This window comes from Poecilia mexicana, unplaced genomic scaffold (assembly GCF_051168715.1).
Source record: "Poecilia mexicana isolate PSO_F unplaced genomic scaffold, ASM5116871v1 scaffold_9, whole genome shotgun sequence".
Classification (NCBI taxonomy): Eukaryota; Metazoa; Chordata; class Actinopteri; order Cyprinodontiformes; family Poeciliidae; genus Poecilia; species Poecilia mexicana.
Window position 1 is genome coordinate 17,373,757 of NW_028263378.1, and position 24,719 is coordinate 17,398,475.

Consider the following 24,719-nt stretch of genomic DNA (forward strand, 5'->3'; position numbering starts at 1 on the left):
CTGAAAAATCTAAAATAACATTACATCCCCAGGTATGATGAGTTCACATAAACCTTGGACCAGCAACGTTTCTTTTATTTCAGGCTACAAGCAACAGAATATGTCAACGTTTGACCCTCTGGGCGCAGCGACTGTATTTTCTAACATTTTAATCCAGCAGACAAACATCAGACTGTGTTGAAGACAGAGCAGTGCAGTGCAGATGCATCCATGTGGGAATATTAACATTTAGGAGAGCGGTGTGTCTCTGCCCTCAGAGCTGCCTGTCACTCACAGGCGTCACACTCAAGTGCTAGGTGACCTTTACGTTAAGTTTATGCACACGGTGACAAGAAATTAGACCCTGAGGGCTTCCAGAGGAAAGCATCATCTCCAAGCACTTATCTCTTTAAAAATATTGCATAAAAGCAAATCAAATTCACTTTCACAGAGATATGCTCATCCAGTCAGGTCCCATTAGTCGTTTCTTTTAAGCTTAACCAAGTTTCTTCATCTTCACACCAAGGTTCTCCTTTGGCCTGTTCGTGCACCTGGAGGGGATTCGTTTCATAAAAGCCAAAACCAATTTCAGCATAGCTGACATTTCACAAGGCCTCATGGCCTTTAATACAATTTAAACTGTTCAGTGGAGACGTTTTTACTGTCCGGCAGCTGAACCGGAGGACAGGAGCTGAAGTGGACATGTTGGGTTTTAAGGCGTTTTACCTGATAGACTTTGCACTGCATGTGTGAAAGACTTCACTTAACACAGCCTCTGGTCGGTACATGGGCATCTGTACGCCTGTTTGCTCCCACACACTGTGCGCGTGTAAAAGGGCAAATTAGTTGTTCGCTCTGACCTCTTGTCCAGCAGCATTTGCCTTTTAGAGACCAAACACATAAAGGTCGAGATGCCACTTACTAAGTCAAACCGTGTTTTAGAAGACTTTGGTCCAGTGTGTGCCACCAAAAAGACTTGATCAGAAACGGCCCAAACAAGAAAAATATAAAGCATTATTTAATGTTAGAGAAAGAACTACCATGACATGCAGGTAGATAAGTGCACACGCTTCAGAGAATGGAAACAGGAATGAACATGGTACCACACACGCACATATACATGCACGTACTAATGCAAAGTACAGAATTACAGTTCAATTACCAAAGGTAGTGGCAAAAAACGTCCCACGTAATGCTGCAAAACGACAATCACATTTACATTTCCAAAGCAGCTGACACAATCATGAGCGGTGGTTTGATACCAGCAGGATGTTTTACAACAAGTACCACTGTAACACTGCAGCATTCTCATGGTACCGAGCTTCAACCTTCAAACGGACTCACAGTTAACCGACAGTTGATCTTTAAGCAGAAATAAAAAAAGAAAAAAGAAACAGAGCAAATACATGAAAGCTGTTAAAAATACAAACGAGTAAAATGTAACTATATGCAGATGATGTACTTGTTTCTTTATGAGAATGTGTTTCAGGAATGAATGACTTGAAAACACTGCTGACGTGGGTGAAACAAAGTGTGAAAAGAAGCTAATAGTATATTCTTGAGATGTCTGAATATAAAAAAATCCCTAATTTTTAAAAGTGTTAAAATTCCTTTAAACATTTTGTTTAATAACTGTCTTGCAAAAGCACAGTCCTGGTGTCAGGGATTCGAATATGAGGCCAAGTGCAGGAGTTTGAAAGCATGTGCCGCCATTTTTTTTAAGTTTAACAAAAAGAAAACTAACAAGATTATTCAAGTTTTCAGAGGAAGTTGCACTAAAATACTCCATCACTCCTTTTCACAGTCCTTGGACCAATAGAAACAGTTCCTCTCCTCCTTCCAGCTGGGTGCATCCTTCGTCTGCAAAGCAGTAACATCACCAGCAGGTGGACCCCCATCTCATGCCATAGTCCAGGGGTCCCCAAAGTGGGTCCTCGAGGGCCGGCATCCTGCACGTTTTAGTTCTCTCCTTGGTGGTAGAAACAACCTTCTCAGCATGTCAATGTTCTTCTTAGGCCTTCTGATGAGCCATCATTGGATCCAGGTGCGTTAAACCAGGGAGAGACCAGAAACATGCAGGATGCCGGCCCTCGAGGACTGACTTTGGGCACCGCTGCCGTAGACGCATCGTCTCTTCATTAGCAGGGAATACTACCATTATCAGTCACATTCATCACTTAAAGAAGGTACCAACATGTTAGTCCACACCAGAGTCTGCACAGACCGCTCAGCGTTACACGTCTGTTGTGCGGATGCCGTCGTCATCCAGGCTGAAGGGGAAGGAGGAGTGAGGCTGAGGCTGCGAGCGGTGCCGTCGCCGGCCGCTAGCAGCGTCTGCCGACGCCGTGAGCATCCCCAGCCCGCTGGTCGAAGGCACCTGGGACGCACTGGGGCACGGGGTCGGGGTGGACAGGGAGTTGGAGGAGGATGAGGTGGATGAGGAAGTGGACGAGGAGGAGAGAGAAGGCAGAGTGGGGACAGGACTGAACGGGCTGTCTTCGTCCTCCATGTCCATGATGGACGGCTCACCCGGAGGAACGGGGGTCCAGGGCTGCCAGCCTGGAGCCACAGAGCAGGACTTGACCAGCTGGGGCCGCGCCTCGTTACTCTGGTGACGAGAGGCACCGCTGGGATTGTGCTTTTGATGGAGAGACGACATTCGCTTAAACTGATGTCCCTGCAATTACAAGACAGCACAACAGACGACGATCACAATTCAAGACTAAAAAGCTTCACTCTCCACGGTGACGCACAAACGTATTCATACTCCTTGACTTTTCACATTTTGTAATGTTACATCCACATTCCATGTAGTTTAGATTTTTGATAATGGTGACTCATCTTTAAAATAAATATCCTGTAAATGTGACACACTTTTGAATGCAAAAAATTAATTGTTTAAAAATTTTCCCCATTTTTCTTTGTAAAATAGAACAACTTCTGTCACCTGGATGCAAAATAAATTTTTAGAAAGATTGTTAAGACTGATTGGATCGAAAAGCAAATTTTAAATCTTGAAGCTAACCCTGTGTTAGTTTTAGGTCTGAACTTTGACTGGGCCATTTTAACACATTGCTATGCTTTGGTCTAAATTATTACATTGCAGTTTGTTTATGATGTTGTTGCTGCTTTAAGATGAGCCTCAGCCCCTTCCTCCAGTATGATTTTTTTTCCAGGTGCATCTCCTTTTCTATGAACTCTGATGATCTCTGATGGTCTCTGTTCCTGCAGATGAAATTAATTCCCATGGCATAATACTGCCACCTCTGTGTTCCCCCCTGAAGACTTTTGACCTGATTTCTAAAGACAGAGGGTGTCTCTGGCTCAAGATGCAGATACATATATGGGTGAAAGAAGACTGAGTTACCCGTGGATGTCCTCTGAATTCCCGAATTTTCATGTCGATATCCCTGATCCAACCGTGCATCTCCTCCGGGGTGTCTGTCTGTAAAAACACCAGAAGATAAACACGGAGCAGAATGTCAGAAATTATGTTCATATATGACCATCACCTGTATTAACAACCAACCTAAGTTATGGTGACACATCTTTTGAAAATGTTCAGACTCTTGTTATGCTTCTTCTTCTTGAAGTTTAATTAATATGATGGGAAGGCAATTTTTAATTAACAGTTTAACAAACAGCTTTTTGATCCTGATGAGATATAAAGATTTACGTTTTATCGGATTAGAACACACAAATTGCAGTTTTCATAGCGATTTGCTGCAGGAGTAAAAAAAAAAAAAGGTATATTCTGTAAACTCAAAGAATATTGCTATTTTACACTTTATACATTTTATACATTGACTGGGTCACTACATGTGCAAGCTGAGGGGTATGTGCCCTGGAGCAAGTCATCTTTCATTGTCATCATCTTTTATGTTTCATATCCTCCTGTTGAGGTTTTTCAATATAGATTTCTAATGTAGTTTGGTTTAAAATTATAATATTTATAAATGGGGTGGGGGGATGGATTTGGCTTTATAGCAACATACAAGTCCAAAGTCAAAAGTCAATCTCTCAGTCAACATGGCAGAACACAGAGCAAAGCAGAAACTAAACTTAAGGGAAAAAAGAAGCGAAAAATGCTGATTTGGTATAACAATCGTCTATTTCAGAACATTTAAAAAGTGCAAAAATGCAAAGATATGCTCTTTGTGCTGGAGGAGGTTCAGTTGGTTCTTGAGAACCAAAACATAAATCATGTAAATGTGCAGTGATACTGCAGGCGTGTAGAAGAACCGCGTCTGTGTGGAGAGCATCAGATGAGACACAAAAACTGCAGCTGATGCAACCTGCAGACTAATATCTCCTCTGAAGAAACTGAAAAGAGCTACGGAAAGAAGGAGCTCTTCACTTCAGAAACATTCATCATTTGTAAGAGACTGTGAACTAATTTGCCAACTTGATTTATAAATGGATACATTCAAGCTGGACAGAGAAACAGAGACTGATTTTCTAAAGAGCTTTAGTCCAACATGCTCATATGGACGCACGTGTTGACGCTTTTGACTCTTCGTAGTTTAGGGGTTTCATGCAGAAACCGATGCATGACATACATACATATGTCATGTATGTCACACATGACATACATACATGACATACATACAGCACAATACACTGATGCACTAAATTTTAAGATCACAAATGCCAGGTTGGACTGAAACTCTTTCCATGATACAGTGCAACATCAAGGTGAGGTGATATATTTATATTAACCTTAGAGACGCATTTAAACATTTTTCCAAATACTCATCAAATAAAAACTTAAATACAATATAAATGTACAAAACAGAAACAAACATGGTAACCTAAATAAAAAAACAAACTAATTTTCAATCTTGTTTTGCCTCATAGTTTCATGTATTTCAAATACTTATAATAAACCAGTTAATCACCTAATGTATTAATCTCTTTATTGTAAAACAAATGCTTTAGTTGGCTGATATAAAAAAACAACTTCACAATAAAATTTCTAACAGTAGCCTTAAATGTTGTTTTTTTTTTTTTAACAATACAAGGACAAACTTTTTAAAACTGTTTCACGAGCAAATTCACAATTTGTTCCACCCACAGCGCGTCGCATTTATCAGAATAAAAGTTTAGCGAAAACCGAATTCACCTTCAGGTTTTCCCCATCATGTCTTTAGGCTGGGCCATTGATTTCCATTTCATTTGTTTTTGTTTATCTGAGATCACCAAGTCTTTTTTCACACTTCCTTTTCTCTCTCTCTCTAATCACAAACAGCGCTCGCCTGTCTCGTTCTCTCCCTCCACTTCCCATCTGATCCGGCGCTGACGCCTCAGTCAGCTGCTCTCCCAGGGGGAGGAACAGGATATTATTGCTGTTATGGTAACACATGGCTGCGTCCGATTCTCAAAAACAAACTGTAGAAGGAGCCAAAAAAAGGAGCCTGGGCCACACATCGGCAGCAGAGCATTTCAAGACAAACATTTCAAAACATCAACACAGAAACACCTGGGATTTTGAAGAGGACCTTACAACAGAATCATTGGCTTTATAAACGGTGGCTTGCAAAATATTTGCACCCCTTGATTTTGCGTTGTTACAACCACAACCTTTAAAGTATTTAATCAGGATTTTACGTGACAGAACCACATTTTTCTGTCTTACCCCTCTAAATTGTTTACACAGAGTCACTTAAATCCACACAGATTGTTATTTAGACTGAATCCAGATCATCAACTTTGAAATGTTGCCACTGGTCTGATTGGATTCAGGTCTGGGCTTTGACTGGGCCGCTCTAACAAACATGCTGAGGATGTTCAATTGAAGGTCTGGAGGGATGACGAAGGTCACGGTCCTGCTGGAAGGTGAAGCTCTGTCGCAATCTGAGGTCTTTTCTCCACTCACTACATTATATTTAGCTACTTTCATGTCTCCATGAAGTCTGTATAAAAACATGAGAAAAGGTATAATTTTTCTTCCACTTAACAATTATGCACTACTTTGTGTTGGTCTACCAAGTAAAATCCCAACATGCATTGAGGTTTGTGGCTGTGATTTGACAAAATGTGAAAAAGTGCAAAACTTTTGGAAGGCACTGTACTATTTCTTTCTTCTTCTTCTTTTGTATTTACCTGGATGTAGAAAGTTCGGGAGTGGGTGATGATCTCAAATAGATTGTCTCTTAACAAAAGGTCCCTGGTGGAAAAGAAAAAATGATTAAGTAAATTATACTTTTACAGATCATGGAGAAAACTGTTTTATCTCAAACATTTAACTGTTTAAGTTTACCTGAAAAATAATATTTACCATGAACAAAAACCAGATCAGCTACTATCATAGACGAACAATAATTTAAACTGAGACACAGTCGTAGTAAATATGATGAGTGGGTTAAAGGGTAACAAAGTTGTTCGTAAAGGTTATGTAATGAAAAGTGAGTTGTAATAATCAAATCGTGACGAGGAAGCAGCATTTCTTTGCAGCGTTTGGATGAAAACTGGAATAATTCTTGATCTGCTGTGCTTCAGTCAAGTCTCATCCAAAACAAAGTTTTGGGGAGGGGGGATAAAAAAACAATCGTATACACTGAAACTTTCACGAGATGAAAACGTAATTATGTTTGTTTATATCCGCAGATAAACAGATTGGCAGAAAGCACAATCTGACTGAATCAGACCGACTGTTTCACGACTCACCCCGACTTGACGAGACATTCGTGGACCTTCTGAATGTCTCTGAGTGGAATACCGCGGAGAGGCTCTTTGTCCTGGGACGTGAGCAGAACACAAACCACAGTCACGCCGAGAGCGTCAACAGGAAATCGAAAAATAAATGAAAATCACGTTGGCTCGTCACCGTGTCAGACTTGTAGTAGCTGACTGCGTTGTCATCCAGGGTGAAAAAACGCCTCTTCCAGCTCTTCCTCTGCAAATGCACCATACATCCGCTTTTTTCCCCCACTTATTTTAAGTTTTTGCTGAAGAGAATATGGTTGGCAATAAGGCAGAGCGCTCACCACATTTCCTTGTTTGACACAGAAACCACATCTCAGCACACCAGGCCTGTTTCCCTTCTTCTCCTTCCCCTCCGTCTCTTCGGTTTCATTCTGAAAGATTTCATCAGAGTGACCTCTTATCAACGTCATTGTGGTAGCCGCCGACAGATAAATTCTTCAATCACTACGAGTTTCTGATTTTATCTCTTTTTTTTATGCATATAAACATATTTACAGCTAAGTCAAATAATTATTTATTCAGGTTTAAATTTGATCAACAAGTCTCTCCCTACTGGAAGAGATATTAATATTTTAAAAATGACCCAAACCAAAATCCAACCTTGAATCTGACGGAGAATCTGTGAAAGGAACTAAAGTTTAGGGTGACGTCCATTGAGGCCGTCCAACGTCAAAGACAAAGGATTCATCAACAAAGATAAATTGCAAAAATGTCAGCGGAAATATACAAAAAGCCGATCCTTATCTTTTGATGTGTCATTAAATATAAATTAAAAAAAAGATGTATTTTTTTTCCCCAAAAGAGTTTTTACTTTTTTGACAGATACCCGTCTAGTTTCCTGCCAGAAAGCAAATTCTTGGTTAAGCTAAATTTTTTTTTTTTTTTTTGTGATTACAGCTCAGATCTCAGGCTTACCTGGATTGGCGTGTGGACCACCACGCCTCCAATGATCTCCGTCTTATAGGCCTGCTGTTTCCTCCCCACCTGAGAGTCGCTGATCACGGCGCTAGCATCAGATTTGGGAGGCGCAGGGCAGGATTTAGGAACCTGCCAAAACGTAGGACAGTACAAACAATTCAGACGTCAACATTTATTAGAAAATGTATGTTAAAAGGCAGATGTGAAATGTAAAACAGAAAATATACGCAAGAAACTGGCCATAACTTCCAGCCTTAAATAGTTTTGTTTTTTTCTACTCCTAAAGGACAGAAATTAAAAGACAGAAACGGAAGCAGATTCATCATTTTTAAAAAAAGGTAATATTTATTGTACTAAGCAATACGCAAGTTAATTTTTGGAGCTGCAATTTCTTCTCCTTAATACAAAGAACATTTCCTTCTTTCTGGAGCTTTAAAGCTTATAAACATCCAGAGTTAGAAGTCCCTCACAAAGGGACAATTTAATATAAACTATATTATTTTTAGCAAGATTTTTGCAATGTGAGAGTGAGCATGCTAACACTGTAACTAAACAATGGGAACCTGAGTGTACGCCCAGTGGTCAAATCAAGAATAAACAGTCTCCTCAAATTTACCTGACCTAGCAGAAAAGTGGTGAAAAGTCACCTGGGATAAAAGAAGAGTGATGAGAAAACTATACGCTTTAGTCCCATTAGAAATGTTAAAGAAAGTACGCTATAAACCAACACAAAATGGTACGTAAGAGCTGGGTTTATTTTCTACAAATAAACTTGAAAAGTCTGGAACCTTTGTAGTTATTCCCCTTTACTCTAGTCTCCCAAATAAAATCCTGTGCTTGTTAAAAAAAAAAAAAAACAACAACAACCTGCGTATAAATTCATCTCAGTATTGATCCGGCTGTTTTGTGAAGGCATCAGAGGACACAGGTAAACAAACGACATCCTGAAGCCCAAGGAAACCAGCTGAGAGTTGGGTTATAAATCAAAATATATAATAAATTTACCATCTCAGAATAGAAAGAGTGTGGAAAAACTACAAATTTAGCAAGGCATGGTCATCCACACAACATGACAAGCTGGTAAAGGAAGGCATTAATTACAGAAGCAGCCATGAGGCCCATAGTAGCTCTGCAGGAACTGCAGAAATCTACTACTAGGACGACTTTAAGAATAGCAGTCACTGACAGTAAGTCGTCAAAAGACCCTTTTGCACTGCAGTTCACCACAAGTCATGATGACAAAACAACAAAGGTGGTAGAAGTTGCTTGTGTCAGATAAGATCAAAATAAGAGTTTTTTTAACCAACATGCAAAGTTGTATGCGTGTCAGATAACTAGTACTGCACATTCCCACAGTGAAACATGGTAGTGGCAGCATCATTGTGTGGACATGCTTTTCCCCTGCTGATTGGATGGAAAAGTGGTGGATAGATGAATCAATAAAAACACTGAAAATGTATGGTTGTGATATGAACAAAATGACACAGCAGATATTTCTATTTCAATCACAACATGCAGATCATGCAGCAGGAATGCATTTTCTGATCTAATGTATTTTATTCAACAGCTTTAGTTAGGACCCATTGAAAGAGCAGATGACACATAATGCAAAATGCTGCCAACTTTAGGAAGAAAAGGCTTGTATTGTCTAACAGAGATCTACAAGAGGCATATCTTGTTGTCAGAACTTACTTGGAGCTTTACAAGAACCAGCAAACACTGAAATGAAAGTCACATAAGCAGTTTTTCTTCCCTACTCCGTCAACTGTCTTAATTTTGACGTCACACAGGATCTGGATAATCGTCCAAGTCTGCAAAAATATACACTCATCTACCGCAGAGAACAAAGATAAAAATATGAATGATGATGATTTAATGTGTCAAACATTAACCACTGCATTATTTTCACAAGTCATTTCCTTTTTAGGGCTGCGCTAACATCCCGTCCCTTCTGCCTCGCACGACTTTTTCATTGAGGCCAAGACGGCTCAGAAAGAAAGTAGCAGCAAAGAAGCAGCGCACACGCCGCTCCTTCTCTCCCCCGGCGACAGGGAAGTGAAAGAGAGAGCAAGCGATGTTGCTTCCTGTCTCGGCGAGCAGGTGAGCGCGCCGCAGCAACGCTCCCCTCTCTGGCACCTGTTGCTGCCACCGTCAGACATCTGGACGACGCTGGTCACAAAAGCCTCCCCGCTTCCAGCTGAATACACAAATATTATGCAAACGTGCAAACTACATGTTAACACCTCCACCACATTGACGTCTGAGTGTTATCTCTGCTGCTGTCACGCATTCACAATTTCCCCATTCAGTCAGTGTAACAGAGGGCATCTGTGGCCGATGTGCTGGCATCCGCAAAACTGATGGGGCCAAACTGGTTTTGGAGCTGACCTCCATCAATACGTCATTATACAAACCGACATGTAATGGGGGGGGGGGTGATGTGTGCCGGCACGTGTACGCGTTGCTCTTACGGTGATCTTGCTGGCCTTGTTGAGAGCATCCACCCAGTCCCTCATGTCGACTGCATCATTGGCTTGAAGGAAGTACCGCCGTGAAACTGCATTGATGACTGCCAAAAAAAAAACGTAAAATGAAAAACACAACAGAGAGGAGAGTTCCATGAAATCCACAGCGACCGGGGGATTTTATCATGAGCAACAAAAATGAACGCAGTTGTGTAACGCCGCACATGCACGAGTCATCGCTTCACGACTTCCGAGGCAGAACTCACCGAAGCAGAACTCGGTCTTCGGCTTTTGCTTTGCGGTGGCTTCACTCACCTGAGAAAAGAAAAGACGAGAGAAGAAAAAAAGAAGAGAGAAGAGAAGAAAGGAGAAGAGAAAAGAGAGAAGAAGAGAAGAGAGGATTCTTTGATGTCAGGGAAGCCAGATGTCATTATCTGTGCGAGCAAACTAACATCTGGAAAACTTCACATTGCTGCTGCATGTGACTGCACACTGGAGCTGCAGATAACCCTGAATTCTTCTTGAGTGTCTCAGAATCCTTGAGTGAATTTCCACATTATTCGTGGGTGTAGTGAGAACAAACACTACAGACCTGACCTTTGACTCACAAGAACTGCGTTAAGTCTTAAGAATACTCTTGATGGATAACAGATTCAAACACAACAACCTCTTCTCTCATATCTATAGCATTCTGAATATCTTCTAGCAGGCAGTTTTTATATTTGAAAGATCTTAGTTTGATAATTCAGAATATATCAAAGGTTGTTTAACTTATCAGTCTTAAGAGTGGAATAGAAAACAAATGGCTGGTTATATTTTTGTTGTTGGCTGTCTAGTGGGGACACATATTTCCAGAAGTCCACCTCTGATTGGCTGATCAGGCCCTTGTGACGACTCCTACCTGGAGTCTACCAGCTCCCAAGCAGGCAATACCACAGAAGAAGAAAAGAACATGCAGGAGACAAAAAGAAGCCAAATAAACTTTTTTCAGATGCACCATTTGCATTGCACGCTTTGCTATGCTCATTTAAATTTATGTGAAGTTCCTGCAATGATTTCCTTTGGGTTTTTTCTTCAACTCAGATGAAAGTTTTTCAAGCATGTCACTCTGCTCCAAATCAAAAGTGAGAGGTCTTCAGAGATCAAAAAGGTCAAGACCAGGAGGACAGAAGCTGATTTATTAAGTGTTTTTAGATAACTTACAGCTGGGTCTAGTTCAAAAAATTGTCGCTGGGATGCAGTTTCTAAAAATAGAGGGTGGATTCGGTGCTACAAACACAAACTGCATGACACCTGCATGTGTTCACATGTCATTGCTGCAGGTTGGTAGGTCTGAGCAGCTGACAGGCTCCACCTGAATACTGCAAAGCCGTGCAAAGTTTACTGCTGTATCAGATACCTGACTGGTTGAACACATCAGGTTGAGAAGAAGCCACTTATTTCCACATCGAACTAGTCTGAGATCCATTGTTAGCTTACTAGCTAAAATAGTATGAAAATCAACGATGCTTTATTACTCAACTGAATGCAGAATGGGATCAAACTTTAAATGAGGGTGCCAAAACAAAACAAGTAAGAAACAATGACTTTTGCATTATTGACTGTTCAAAGAGGAGGAAATGCTTCAGATAAATGTTTAATATATTATGTATAATCCTATAAATCCTATAGGACTGTTTGATTAAAGTAGAGTAATATAGTTGAATGTAGCCTACATGGGCATTACGTAAATTCCTGTCTGTAGTCCAAAAGTGTCTGAAAACAAACGGGGGTGCACGCTTTACCTTAGAGATGTAGGTTAATCTCAGGCTGCCAACAAAGCTGGCTCCGCTGGCCAGGTTCTGCATACAAACAGAGCAGTCATTAGTTCAGAGTCCAAGGTCCCACGGCCTTATATTGATCATTTTTCATTTCCTCCTGCTGCTTGTGCAAACGTGCTTCCAGTTTGGTGGTGTGTTGTGTGTGTGTGTGTGTGTGTGTGAGCACCTGTGGGTTGTCCATGTACCATTGCAGGACATTCCCCTGCGTGTCGAGGATGAAATATCGCCTCTGGAAGCGGCAGCTGTTCTCCTTCTCCTCGATGTCCAGGAAGCCGCACACACGGTTCAAGCGGTCCAGATACGGCATCGCTGCCACTATCACATAATCACTGAGACACAGAGGCAGACAGATGTGGAGGGTAAATCATCTCTGAGTTAAGAGTTCAGACACACACGCACGCACACGCACACACACACACACACACACACGCACACAGGAAGAGAGCGACCCACTCGCACTCAGCAGTTTTTCATGTGACGTGATTGAGGCTGAGCTGCAAAAGCTGAAAGCCCGAGGCTGAGCTGAGGCCCTCCACCACAGCCGAAAATTACACACTACTCTCCAGATCTGCACACAGGCACATTTCCACAGGACAGGGAAGAGGAAAGAGAGGAGATCAAGTCAAAGAAGTGTGTGTTTATTCAAAATGAAGAAGAGCATGTAAAATACAGAGCTGCTGGCAGATTCCTAAAAATAATCAGGACTAATTCTTCTCAGAAACCCAGTTATTCTTGTCATATTTATTCTGCTTGTTTCTGGAAGTACCAAGCAGTATTTTATTTCATTTATTGACCTCACTGAAAGCTAAACCAGAATTAAGCACAAAACTATGTGCAGGACAAACGTTTTTCATGTTCTTTTTCTAGATATTTCAGCCTGGCAGAAACCAGTCCCTTGTTCTAAGCTTTGCTTCGTACAGACTGGACCTGCGGCTGTTGAGAGAGATGATTGCTTCCTGGAGGGGTGAACACCAATTGAGTTTTACATTTTAACCCAATCGCTAACATTTAGCCATAACTTACACAACGCACCAGTTCAGTGCTATGAAGCTAACCAGGAATTGCCTGCACTGCAAACAACCATCTCCAACTGCGAAGAGAGAAGCAATGGTGGGCAATATGGATTTTGAATTTTATTGCAGTATTTTGTAGTGCTATTGAGATATTGATAAAAAAAATGATGATAAAAATGTACGACTGGGACTCCATGGCCCAGCATTCATAGCGCCCCAAATGCAATTATACTGTTCGTAAAAACATTCATACTCCAGGTGTCATTTATACTTCCAAACTGTAACGTTAGTCATGACAATGCATTTAATTATACTTTATTAATTATACTTTCAAATTTAATTATATTTTTGAAGTTACTGATTGATGCTCTCATGAAGCAAACAGTGAAGGAAACAGTAAAAATAACATTTCAGACAGTTTTATTTTTAACATCAATAATTTAAATTTATCAAGACAACAATACATCTAAACTTTTATCAGGATAAGAAATAATTTGCAATGTATGACAAACGGTACAATAAATGAACAAGGACTGAGCTGAATGTGATGGTCGTTGATGTTAATTCAGTATTTGGATTCGTGGCCAACACGGACTGAACGACTTTGTTCAGTTCCTCCGCTGCCATTGCTAAAACTACAAAACTACAGGCAGACTACAAGTCTGAAACAACGCAGAAAAACAAGGTGTTCATTCATAACTTCTCCTTCCGTTTGCTGATTGGCCTGGTAGAAAATTTACCGATGAAATCGAGCTCAATGGGAGAGAACCCAGACTGAGAACTGAAGGGAGATGAGAATTGAGTACAATTGTGGAGAAAAGCAAAGGTCAGGCTGTCGATGTTTGAATCCATTAAAGCTTTTTAAGATAAGCAAAAAGCACAAAATCACAATGGCTAACTAGGCATTACCTGCGAGTGATAAATTATAGTCTCTATCCCTCCTGTTGCTAATAGTCTAATGACACCGTTTTGCTTCTTCGGGCTAAAAATGCATCAACTTTTCAATGAAATGGTTCCCACAAGAACCAGAGCAAGAAATGCCATCAGGCACACAAGTCACACCTGCTGGGCGGAACTCCTGCAGAGTTATTTTTAAACCAATGCTTAAGAAAAATGCCTCATTTTGAAACCAGTCTCGGCGTCGCATGCGTCAATCGTGCATGTTTGCCACTGAAATAGGTCAAAGATACAGAAGGCCTTAGCAGAAGCACAGGCTGTGATGGAAACATGAAGGTGGAGGTGCACGGGTCACACGGATGCCACCACTGAGACACACATCCACACAACTGTGTGCAGGGCACACACGCTATTCTGGGCATCAGAAAACATCTGGTTTAATCATTGCTTGGAGAAACTGTGGGGAGGTTTTTCCATCTTTGGTAGAAACCAAACCAATAAATAAAACTTGGATGATATTTTAAATGCCCTGTTTTTGTGAAAAAAAAAAAAAAAAAAAAAAAAAGCAAGACAGTAGCTAAATATACAGTAGCTTATGGGGGAAAATATTATGTTTAGATAAGGGCTGTGGTATCACACATACTTTACACAGAAGAATGGAGTGAAACATTCCTCTACAAACAATGACCATTTGTGCACAAGACCAACCCGTCTGATACACAAAACCAGATAGTGAGCATTTAGAAAGCAAAGAGCATTTAGAAAGTTAGTGATTTGTAATGGTTTTATTTCCATCTTGAGGTTTTGGGGTCTAGTAAAGCAGAAAAAGGGAGGATTGAATAATCTTCACTAATCACAGGCAGGTTTCTGGCCGCAAGTTACCAAAGTTTTAAAAGGTTACGGTTTCAAAACCATAAAATGTTCCACCATGTTGGCTTAAAGTCCAGTTCAAAGTAGGACACAGAAAGTGCTGGAGATACCAGAGTTTTCTTCAGCAGCATAGAGTAAAGCAGAGCTACCCCAACACGGCACTGCTGGTCAGCTGGCTGAAAGAAAGCTACCATACCTTTCTTCATGGCTAGAATAAAAGATCAGTTCAGCTCTTAGTGAATATTTGTGGTTGCAAATGACAGACAGTCATGCAGAAACTAAAGGAGCACTAGCTCCATTTATTATTTGCCTAATGTTTTAAAACTACTGTAGCTGGTGAACTACAAGTGTTATTTCTGTGAAGCAACAGACTGCAGGCTGGCTCCCAGAGCATCTAGCTCTACTAATGAACCAGCTTGTTAGCTGAGTCTGCTGAGTTGTGAGGCACTTGTTAGTCATTTATTTATTTATTTTTTTAAAATATCCTTTCTCTCATCTTAGCAATTGGGCAGATCTGAATCAGCCTGTTTTTACTCATTTTCTATTCCAGTTTATTAAACTGATCAAAACTAACAACTTTACAAATGCACCATAATTGGATGCATTACTTTTTAGTTATCAGATAAAAGTTACAGATATGAACTATGATGCATAAATCAAGACATTCTTGTAAATCCTTAATTTTGTTGTGGATTAAAAACTACCATTTCTGTTCTTTTAAATTGCAGCAGATTTGTTGTGTTTTCCATGCTGAATATGGCATGTTAACAAAATTCCCAAAGGCTTTTCAAGTCCAAACCAACAGTTTCATCCAAAATAGTGAGCGAAGACCTTTTAAATGTCACCAAAAGCATTTCTGTAGGTAAAACAATAAAAATTTGTTTTTTGACAAAATTCTGGGGTCATTTATGTGATTCAAATGACAATCATGTTAAATATAAACAAATCCCTTTGAAGAATGTTCTGCATGTTTAATGGGAAGTAACATCAGTTACTTCTTGGAAAAGGGGCAACATATCCAGCTGTCTGAAACTGTAGCCTACAACATCAAATATGAAGATGCAGCAAAGCACCAAAGACAACTGCAGACTCACTGATGGTAATGCATGTCAAGGTCAAATCTCCAACAAATAACCGATCAGTGCATCTCCAGCTCAGGTCAGCATTCAACTTTTTGTCTAATCAATGAGAGTTGCTTTAAAAAAAATGGTTAAGACAAGTAAGGAAGACTTTGTCGACAGCTATTTAGAGTGAATACTGTGAAACTGTAAGATCCTGTGAGAATCGTGTACCAGCCCACGCGTCACTTAAACAGGGGGAAGAACGGACAACTCAGTTTTTAACCCTTCAATTCTCTGAGCACTATTCGTACCATCAGCACTTGTGTTTCCTTTGTCTCAGACCAGATATGTATCAGTCCATCGGCAGCAGATCGGAATTGGTCAATTTTCCCCGAGGCAGTCGGTTGATGAGACACTGAATAATCCATATTTCCCCCATTCATTAAATGCATCATAACTAATAACCCCAATATTTTAGAACTGAAATGGTCCGTGGCCAGAAAAAAAAAAACTAACAAAAAAAAAAACTAACTGTGCATCTCCGCGTCTGTCTACAACTACGACTATTTGACGTGGATGATTTGTGCCGTAAAATGAGATTTCTGTTAAGTAGAGAGCTAGAAATCATTTCTAGATGTTGCACATTTGTTGTCTGTTCACTGAACAGATGGAGTTTAACGCAACTTCCCACTGAAGTTGAGTTCGAGCATGTATAACTGAACCGTTCTCAGTCTGAATTACTCAACAACACCTGACTTGCACAGCATTAGTTCAGCTCAGATGACCTGCAGTGACTCACTGACACCAACAAGTCCACGGAATGACACACCTACTGCAGCTCCCAGCTCCTGCACGCACACAAAGCGACGGCCAGAGCCATGAAGTGGCCCTGCTGCCGCTGTCTCCAGACTTACCCGCTGTGGAGAGTCAGAGTGCGCCACAGCCAGCGCCCCGAAACCAAGCGGAGAGCGGAGAGCCTGCCTCGGCAGCGACGATCATCCTCAGAGGAACTTTTAAACAACTTTTACAGACTACACTTTTACAGATGAACCGGCGTGCACGACGCCCTCACACTATCCTCTATTTGTTTGTGTGATCGGGTTACAGAAGACTTGCCTTTTTTTTTTTTTTCCGGGTTGGACGTTTCGGTATTAGAATAAACCAGCCCCGGATGTGATCTATGCGTCCCCTGAGCTCTAGCCCCAACCTCCTCCTCCTCCTCCTCCTGCAGCTGCTGCTTACTTTTTACCCGAGGGAGAGAAAGCCGAGTTTAACAGGCCTTTCTTATAACTTCAAATTCAGTTTCATGTTACACCTTTATCAACGCAATCCTTTTGTAAAACACATCTTTTATTAATAGAAGGCTTTCGCTGCATCAGAAGTGTGCGCTCTTTCTCTCTGCACACCATATGTCATCTAGTCTTTTTTTTTCAAGAACTAGGTCAAAGTGCTGAATCAGGTGGTTTGTATGAAAGAGCTGCAAAAGAAGGAAGCATGCACCTGGACAAACAGGAGCACGGAGAAAACATGGCTATTGTTCTCCATGCAGGTGCAAGACTATGGTGTCAAAATTAATTCAATTACACGTCACAGGTGAATTAATGTATTAACTTGTGAAGAATTGACTAAAATCAGACATGAATGTCAAATTCATACATTAAATGTTGTGATAATAAAAAACATCCGAAACAAAAATTTATAATTTACTGTTAAATCTTTTAAACCTTTCAAAGTGGATTCTAACATCTGATTGGTTAAAGTCCACAGTACGTCAGACACAGACCAATGATCTTGAGTAACTCTGTCTCAGTCCCGCCCCCTGGCTGTGATTAATGGGACAGACAGATAAAATCAGTTCAGTATGTTCAAAACTCATTACCATATTGAGCTAAATATAGAGTTGACATTGTCAGCCGTTATAAAAAAATGAGATTAACCAAAGAGTTTCACATTCATAAACAAGCAACAAAAAAAAAACATTAGCAATTTTCTAGATATAGAGATGGATGAATTTGTTGCTGTCTCTCCAGATTTGTTTGCAATCAAACTTAAATCATGTTGAACCCTCCTGTTGGCTAATTTATCCTCACTGAGGATCCTTTCGTACGTTTATGTTTGTTTAGTCTACCTCTGTCGTTAAAATTATGATTTTTATCTGCTTCATCTAGAATATATTGGATTTTTTCTTTAACATACTTATATTTATCTTTTTTATTCTCATTATACCCATTTAGAGGTGTAATTACTAAAAGGAAAACATTACACATGCTGTCATACCTTTCCAATTTTTAATTTTTGAACCCTTTCTTCTCACTTACAGTTATGTACTTGTGCTGGTCCATCACACCGCACTTCATTTGGGTTGAGGTTTTTGCAACAAAATGTGCAAAAGTTAACATCTGTGCAACTCTGCTTCTTTGCAAAGCACTTTATAAAACATATTTCTTCTCCCTACTCCATTTTACACATATATAGCCCATATATTTTAGTTTGATTTTCGAGATTTTTATTGTTTGAATGACATCTGTCATCTTAAATTAAATAAGTAAATAAACTAAAGCAAAAATAAGAAGGGCAGGATGTTACATTTTCAGTTTTTGTCTGAGTCATTTATGATTGAGAAATATTCTGCTATTGGGGTTTCTGTCTGAAGATAACATGGGTTTCAACAAAAAATAAATGAAAATAAAATATATGTGTGTGTGTGTATCAATCTGCAAAGTAAAGACACTGATGTTTGGAAAAGATCTTTTCTTTCAAATTACATTCTGTGGTTTTTAATTTTGAATGTCTTTAAGATTTTTGCCGTTTGTTTTTCTTTTTTCCACTTTCAAACAAAGGTAACCACAAATTAGCTTAACTTCCTTGTTTCACCACTCTGCTCCTTGTCTTCTTAAGACTTTAGATTTAGGTTTTGACACGTTCTGCAGACTCTCCTCACACAGAGTCTCTCATCAGCCTAATTGCTAAATATTTGTTTTACACAGGTAGTGGTTTTGCTTTCTGTCATTTTTCTTTTAGTAAAAATGTATGTTCTCCCTTGTTAAGAGGAAGTGGTTAAGTGTCATATGACCTTCCTGAGGACAGAGACCTACCTTGCCGATTTCATATCCAGCAGTAACTGCGTAGAAGATTCAAGTGTCATTTCTGTAAGGGGAAGTGTTAAACTTTCCACAGACCCTCATGAGAATAGTCTCAATGTTATTTTTTTTTTGTGCACATCAGGAAAACAAATTTTCTAAAAGCATAAGGGGATCAAAGACACTATAGAAACTGAGGTGTGATTGTGTCTTTATTCAAACTAGAAAGCACAATAAATGATCAGAGTGCCATGGTAACGAGAGTGAGGAATAATTTGATTCTATGTGGTGAAGCAAGCTGTCGCGCGCACCGAAACCACACCCGCCACCCCCTGTCTGCACCAGAGCTGTGAGTAGGAGTTCTTGACTTTTCACATATTTGTGCATCATAAACACTCCCAGGTTCACGTATTGCTTTGTAGCAGTACCTCATCTCATTGTGCAACTATCGGAAAATATTTTAAGTTTTCAGTGGCAGTGAAAACTGCAGCATACATGTGTAGTACTGAAACATCACTGCACCACCGCAAGCATGAGGTGATATTCTTCTTGTTTTCACACCAATTTCAAACCACCAGAAACTCTCCGTGCCTCAGATCCTCTTTGTTGAACTCGGATGGATGACATTTATAACAAAACAGACGAGAAGGAGGAAGGAACAAACTAGGTGGAGGAGTTTAGAGCTGACAGAAGGCATTGTGCAGCAGCAGGAGCAGCGGGGTGATCAACGTGAGCGGGCTGGTCGACAGAGCTCCCGCGGTGTTGACTTGCTGTCTGTAATGGGGCCCGTTGCAGTCATCAGCAAAGCAGCACTCAATTTTGGCTCCTGAGTTTGTGCTGCTCTGTGCTTTCTTACAGAAGTCCATGTATGTGCATGACTTTATCACGGTGTCTGAAAGAAATCGAGACGCAGACGCTGACTCTGTGAGTCAGATCCCAACAATCCAACAGCAGAAACAAAACAATCAGCAAGAAATGCACAGTGGTCTGCAATAAACCGTTGAACGAACAAACACCAGATTAACAGTAGTAGGACGTAGAGACATCTTTCATGGTTGTCTTACACATTTGTACACAAACATGCAAAAGTTTTATACTATTTTTACATGGGAACAAAATGGCATAAACCATAGAAATATAATACTATAGCTGCGAATTGGTTCAGCAAAAGCGTCGACTGTCAATAACAGCGTTGGCCCGACCTCCAGTGAGGCAGATCCAAATGGCCGCATACGTGTTGGGAGTGTGTTTACTCACTCGGGCCTGTGATGGTGGCGCAGGCCTCAGCATAAGCTGGACAAGAGATGGAGCCCTCTTTGTTGCAGTCTTCCTCGCTGGTTGTCGAGCAGGTGTAACATTGCAGAGCTTGGCCTTCGCAGAAAGGACAGGAGAGAGCACCTGGCTTGAAACTAAGCATGAAGGTTTACAGGCAGGTGCAACTCCCACACACACGTGCCACCTTGAGTTAACATCAGTCTGCATCAACATACACAGGGACTCACTAAAGTCAGGTAGAACTAAAATGTCCTGCAAAAGGCATTCATAAATCCTCAGACGTGTAATTGCAAAGTGGAAGAGAAAGGATGCACGGTTTGAATTTTGCTTTTACAATAAGGTAAATTGTCAAAGTGTGCTGTGCATTTGCATTTAACCTCCCTGGGTTTTAAAACCACATTACAGCTGCACAAGCCTTACACATCCAGAAGCTGAAATTTTTGCCCGTTCTTAATTTCAAAATAGCCCAACCTCAGTCAGACTGGATGGAGAGCATCTGGGAACACGTTTTTAAGTGTTTCCACAAATTCTGAATTAGATTATGGCCTGGACTTTGCCTGAACCTCTCTAACACATGACTGTGCTTTGATCTGAACCATTTCAATGTCTCTCTGGCGCTATGTTTATTGTTGAAAGATGAACATCTGCTCCAGGCTTGTGTCTTAACAGGTTTTTCTGCAGCATTACTCTGCATTTTGGTTGGTTCTTTTCCTCCATCAACTCTGATCATCTTTCCTATCCCTCCTTACTAAAACTAAAATGATTCCCACCAGCCTGATGTGGCCACCGCCCTGTGGATGACGTAGACCGTTACTTTTCCTCTACACATAAAAAAAGGAAACAATTTCAGCTTATTCCTGCCTTGTTAGCCTAATCCTGCTTTAAAACTTCTCCAAAACCTTTTCACTGATCTGTCTGCTGTGTTCCTCTGTCTATATGACACATTTAGTTCACTAATGTTTTCCATCAAACCCCTGGGGCCTTCACAAATCTTCTGGAATTAACACTGATATTAAATTGCACAATTGTAAGAGCAGTTCACGAATTAAGTGACTTTTTAACACAATCCATTGCACGGGTTTTTATTTAGGGTTATGGGAGTAAAGGGGGTTGAAACAATGCACACTAATCGCATCAAAAATGAAAAACCTGTATGATTTTCCTTCAATTATGTTGCAAGGCACTGTGAATTTCTCATGAATCTCTGCTAAATCTGTATTGAAACACAAATAAAGGCGTAACTGCGTAGATGCAGAGTACACCACTGAAAGACTGCAACTTCATTAAAGTCTTGAATCGTCCTTATAGGCCAAGATCAGCACTTTTATTTTGAAGTGTTCTGGATCAATACTTCTCCAGACTATTCAGAAGGTCTTTCAAAGTTTTTCTTCCAGTATTGGGTTCCCCCCCCCTTTTTTTTACTCGTTTTCATTTTAGTTATTACAATAATGGTTTTTTATTATTATTATTTGTTTGTTCAGCCTTACTTTTGTCTTATGAATCACTGTCATAAATTTAATGAGTTATCTAGCTGTGTACATTAATGTAACTTACACTAAACAAATAGGCTATTTTAATTTAAATTGGAAGAAATTGGGCATTTTGTCACTTGCAGTCTGTAATGAAGACATGATTAAACATACATGGATATGCCAGTTTGACGGATATAATCTTGTACCGCAGAACCGATGGGATGATTTTCAAACAGAAATTAACTGAAAACTTGATAATTGATCAATTGAACCATGTGGCTGGTTTTGTATCAGGACTTTGATTCTTCCCATTTCCCACTAACATGACTTTCAGACAATTAAAATCTGATGTTAACAGATTTTTAGGCCTGAAATTAGTTTCTTTATTGTCCTCCACTTGTCCACTTTTTTTTAAAGTGCACACTGCTGTGTGTGATATCTTGTTCGGACAGAACAGGAGTGAAAAAGAATTGAAATTTCAAAGTAAAACATTAAAAAACCCTCATAAAGCCTGGAGAACTACTGGCCACCTTACATAATTACACGCCATCTGGGTCCCTGTTAGAAAAAAATTAAGAGATGAATGATGGCTTAACACTTTATCTGACTGCAAATAATCTGCCAGTTGCCTACTGATTTATATTTTAGTCTCCTACAAACGATCTGCATCAATTATAGAAACTTACTGTGGCAGGCCAGAGAAAAAAGACAGAGCAGAGTCAAAACAGTCTTCATGGCAACTGGATGATGGGACCTGTCTTCTAGAGTCCAGAGATGAAGTGGATGAGTGAGATGTTTGGGAATCGGAGACCATGGTGGCGAAAAAGGAGAGGGTTTAACATTGGGAAGATGTCTCAAGGATTAAGCATCTTATCCCTGTAATCTCCATCTATGCTGCACAGGCAGCACCCTGCACTAATGGACTTAACAGGACGAGCTTTAACAGGGCAACACATTTGTAGTTTAGATTATAGTCTAGAATAATAGAAGTGCTGTTCTCACAACACGTGACTAATGTGTAGCGAGGCAGTCAACCAACTACTAATAAAATAGCTCAATATATATTTCTAATAGTATATCAGTGATTCTTGAGAATAGGGACAAAAGAGGTCCTATGGATGAAGCACCAAATTTGAATAAAATATACACAAAATATATTTTTTTCAAATATCTGACTAAACTAACCTGGGTCATGTGAAAACAACAATGTATATTTTTCTTGTGTTTGCTGAATATTTTTTTTTTATTTTAAACATTGTAGTCGGTGGATGATGCCTGTAAAATCCCTTGTCCAGGAGCAGATTTCAACACACTATAATAGTTTAAAACAATTAAATAAATACTAAAATTATATATTATGACAATTAAGTATAAGTAGTCATATAAATAATTATAAAAGTATCGATAAATTGAATTAAAAAACATTTTTTAGATATTTTCCAACTTCGTTGAAATTTGTCCCTAGTTTTTGTCAACACCGTCAGACATGAAAAGAATGTAAAAAAATCAGGCATTATTGGGGGGCACCAGAACTGCTGAGGACCCCATGACGTCGTCTTTTCTCTTCCTTTGCTAAGAGGGCTAGTTAGCTCTGGTTAGCTTATGTTATTCTTTAGTTTCTTCTTTTTCTTCTGTTTTATTCCTAAGTTGTTTGTCACAACCATGATGTGTCAACTCCATAACTGACAATTTACAAAACTTTGATGAAATTTTGTGAAATAAAAGCTTAATTTTGGTAAACTAAAGATTTCATGGACCTGATGAGCTACAATATGGCCTCCTTCCGAATAACATCATATAAATTGAGGTAGTTTGGCATTTCGTCAACTCCGTCAGATGTCAACTCCATCAGAGTTTTTGTGATTCTTTCAGTGAAATTATCAAATCTCACTTAATTATGCAATTAATTCATTTTAATTTTACATAAATTGCATTACTTCACATGTATCAAGTTTTTCATTTTACTCACTAGTTTGTCACCACCTTCAGTTCCGTGTCAACTCCGTCATGCACTGTCAACTCCGTCAGATGGACTTTTTGTTTTTTGTTTTAAATAATATTTATTTTGTTTATTGAGAAGCATTTGTCTGTAAAATGAGTAAAAATATCACAAATGGGATATTTTAAAAATCATTTTATATTTATTTTTGTCAGATGGTGATGACAAAGTTCTGGGTCAGGTCGATTAAAAATGTATTTTTTTTTTTTTAATTGCAACTGGGAGCCTGCACCATATCATCTTTACATGTCCTAAACATTTGTCATATTTGCATACATAAGGTTGAGAAAAAAAACAAAAAAAAAAAACAAATGGGAAAATTAAAACCCATTTTGTCCCTATTTTCAAGAATCACTGATATACTATTGGCTAATACACTCATCTTAATGCAACATTTTTGTGAATGAAACGGAAAGAGAAATACAGCTGATACTCAAAAACTACACTATTCTACGTTTTATCAATCAATGAGAAAGCACGTTTAAGTGTCTTCCAAACATAAAATACTTACAAAAACTAAAGTTTTTCAATGTACAAAGCGTATTTAAAGTACATTCAGCTGAATCATTTACTTTCTCTAAATTTTAGTTGGCAAGGTTACCAGGTGCCAGATAGTTTGCCGTTAAGAACGCTCACTTGGTTATGTTTCTGCAAACACAAAATGACAAAGATTGTATAAAACAGATATCACATACTGATCACATTACAACCTCCCAAAATTGTACCCATTACCACCATGAATTTAATAATTAAATTTGCTAACTATAAACTTGACTACCAACCTTATTGATGCAACGTCTTTCCACTATAAGCCACGGTATTTCACAGAATGGCGTCACAATATAAGAAGTAGAACAGAGGTGGGCAACTCCGGGCCTTGAGGAAGAGGGGTTCTCTATACTAGCCGTAAATACAACGGTCTCCAACGTTTAGATGTGTCTCTACTTCAACACACCTGATTCAAATAAAGAGGTCATTTGCAGAACTCTGGAGAACTTGACTGCACTTCTGTTTTCCTGGTAGGTGAACAGCCAGATACTGGTACAGTTCATTACCATTTTTGGGATCGTAGACTGAACAAATATCTTTAAGAACTTCAAAGCAAGGAATATAGTTTCGTGGCCTTATCCCTTTCCTTTAATTTGTCTTCAAATTAATACCGCAA

At 39.5% G+C, this 24,719-nt stretch overlaps 2 protein-coding genes across 3 annotated transcripts; both read right to left on the bottom strand.

Annotated features, from left to right (window-relative positions):
- Window positions 1–984: 984 nt before the first annotated feature.
- On the bottom strand, window positions 985–16,995 carry plekha2 (pleckstrin homology domain containing A2). The gene is made up of 12 exons (XM_015008430.2): window positions 16,643–16,995; window positions 12,054–12,216; window positions 11,852–11,908; window positions 10,334–10,382; window positions 10,074–10,171; window positions 7,600–7,731; window positions 6,966–7,055; window positions 6,806–6,874; window positions 6,646–6,716; window positions 6,082–6,145; window positions 3,347–3,424; window positions 985–2,656 (listed from the first exon to the last, which is right to left on the bottom strand). The coding sequence occupies exons 2-12, from the start codon at window positions 12,192–12,194 to the stop codon at window positions 2,213–2,215; spliced, it is 1,293 nt and encodes a 430-aa protein (XP_014863916.1). The 5' UTR covers window positions 12,195–12,216; window positions 16,643–16,995; the 3' UTR covers window positions 985–2,212.
- A 2,007-nt stretch (window positions 16,996–19,002) lies between these two features.
- Window positions 19,003–24,660, bottom strand: LOC148157674 (uncharacterized). 2 transcript variants are annotated; one of them, XM_088008893.1, is made up of 5 exons: window positions 24,337–24,660; window positions 24,156–24,202; window positions 22,242–22,316; window positions 20,066–20,179; window positions 19,003–19,700 (listed from the first exon to the last, which is right to left on the bottom strand). In XM_088008893.1, exons 3-5 carry the CDS (start codon window positions 22,288–22,290, stop codon window positions 19,486–19,488), a joined length of 378 nt encoding a protein of 125 aa, XP_087865019.1. In that variant the 5' UTR covers window positions 22,291–22,316; window positions 24,156–24,202; window positions 24,337–24,660; the 3' UTR covers window positions 19,003–19,485. The 2 variants fall into 2 exon arrangements, with proteins under 2 accessions (XP_087865019.1, XP_087865018.1); XM_088008892.1 differs by having other exon boundaries at window positions 24,127–24,202.
- Between the last annotated feature and the right edge of the window lie 59 nt (window positions 24,661–24,719).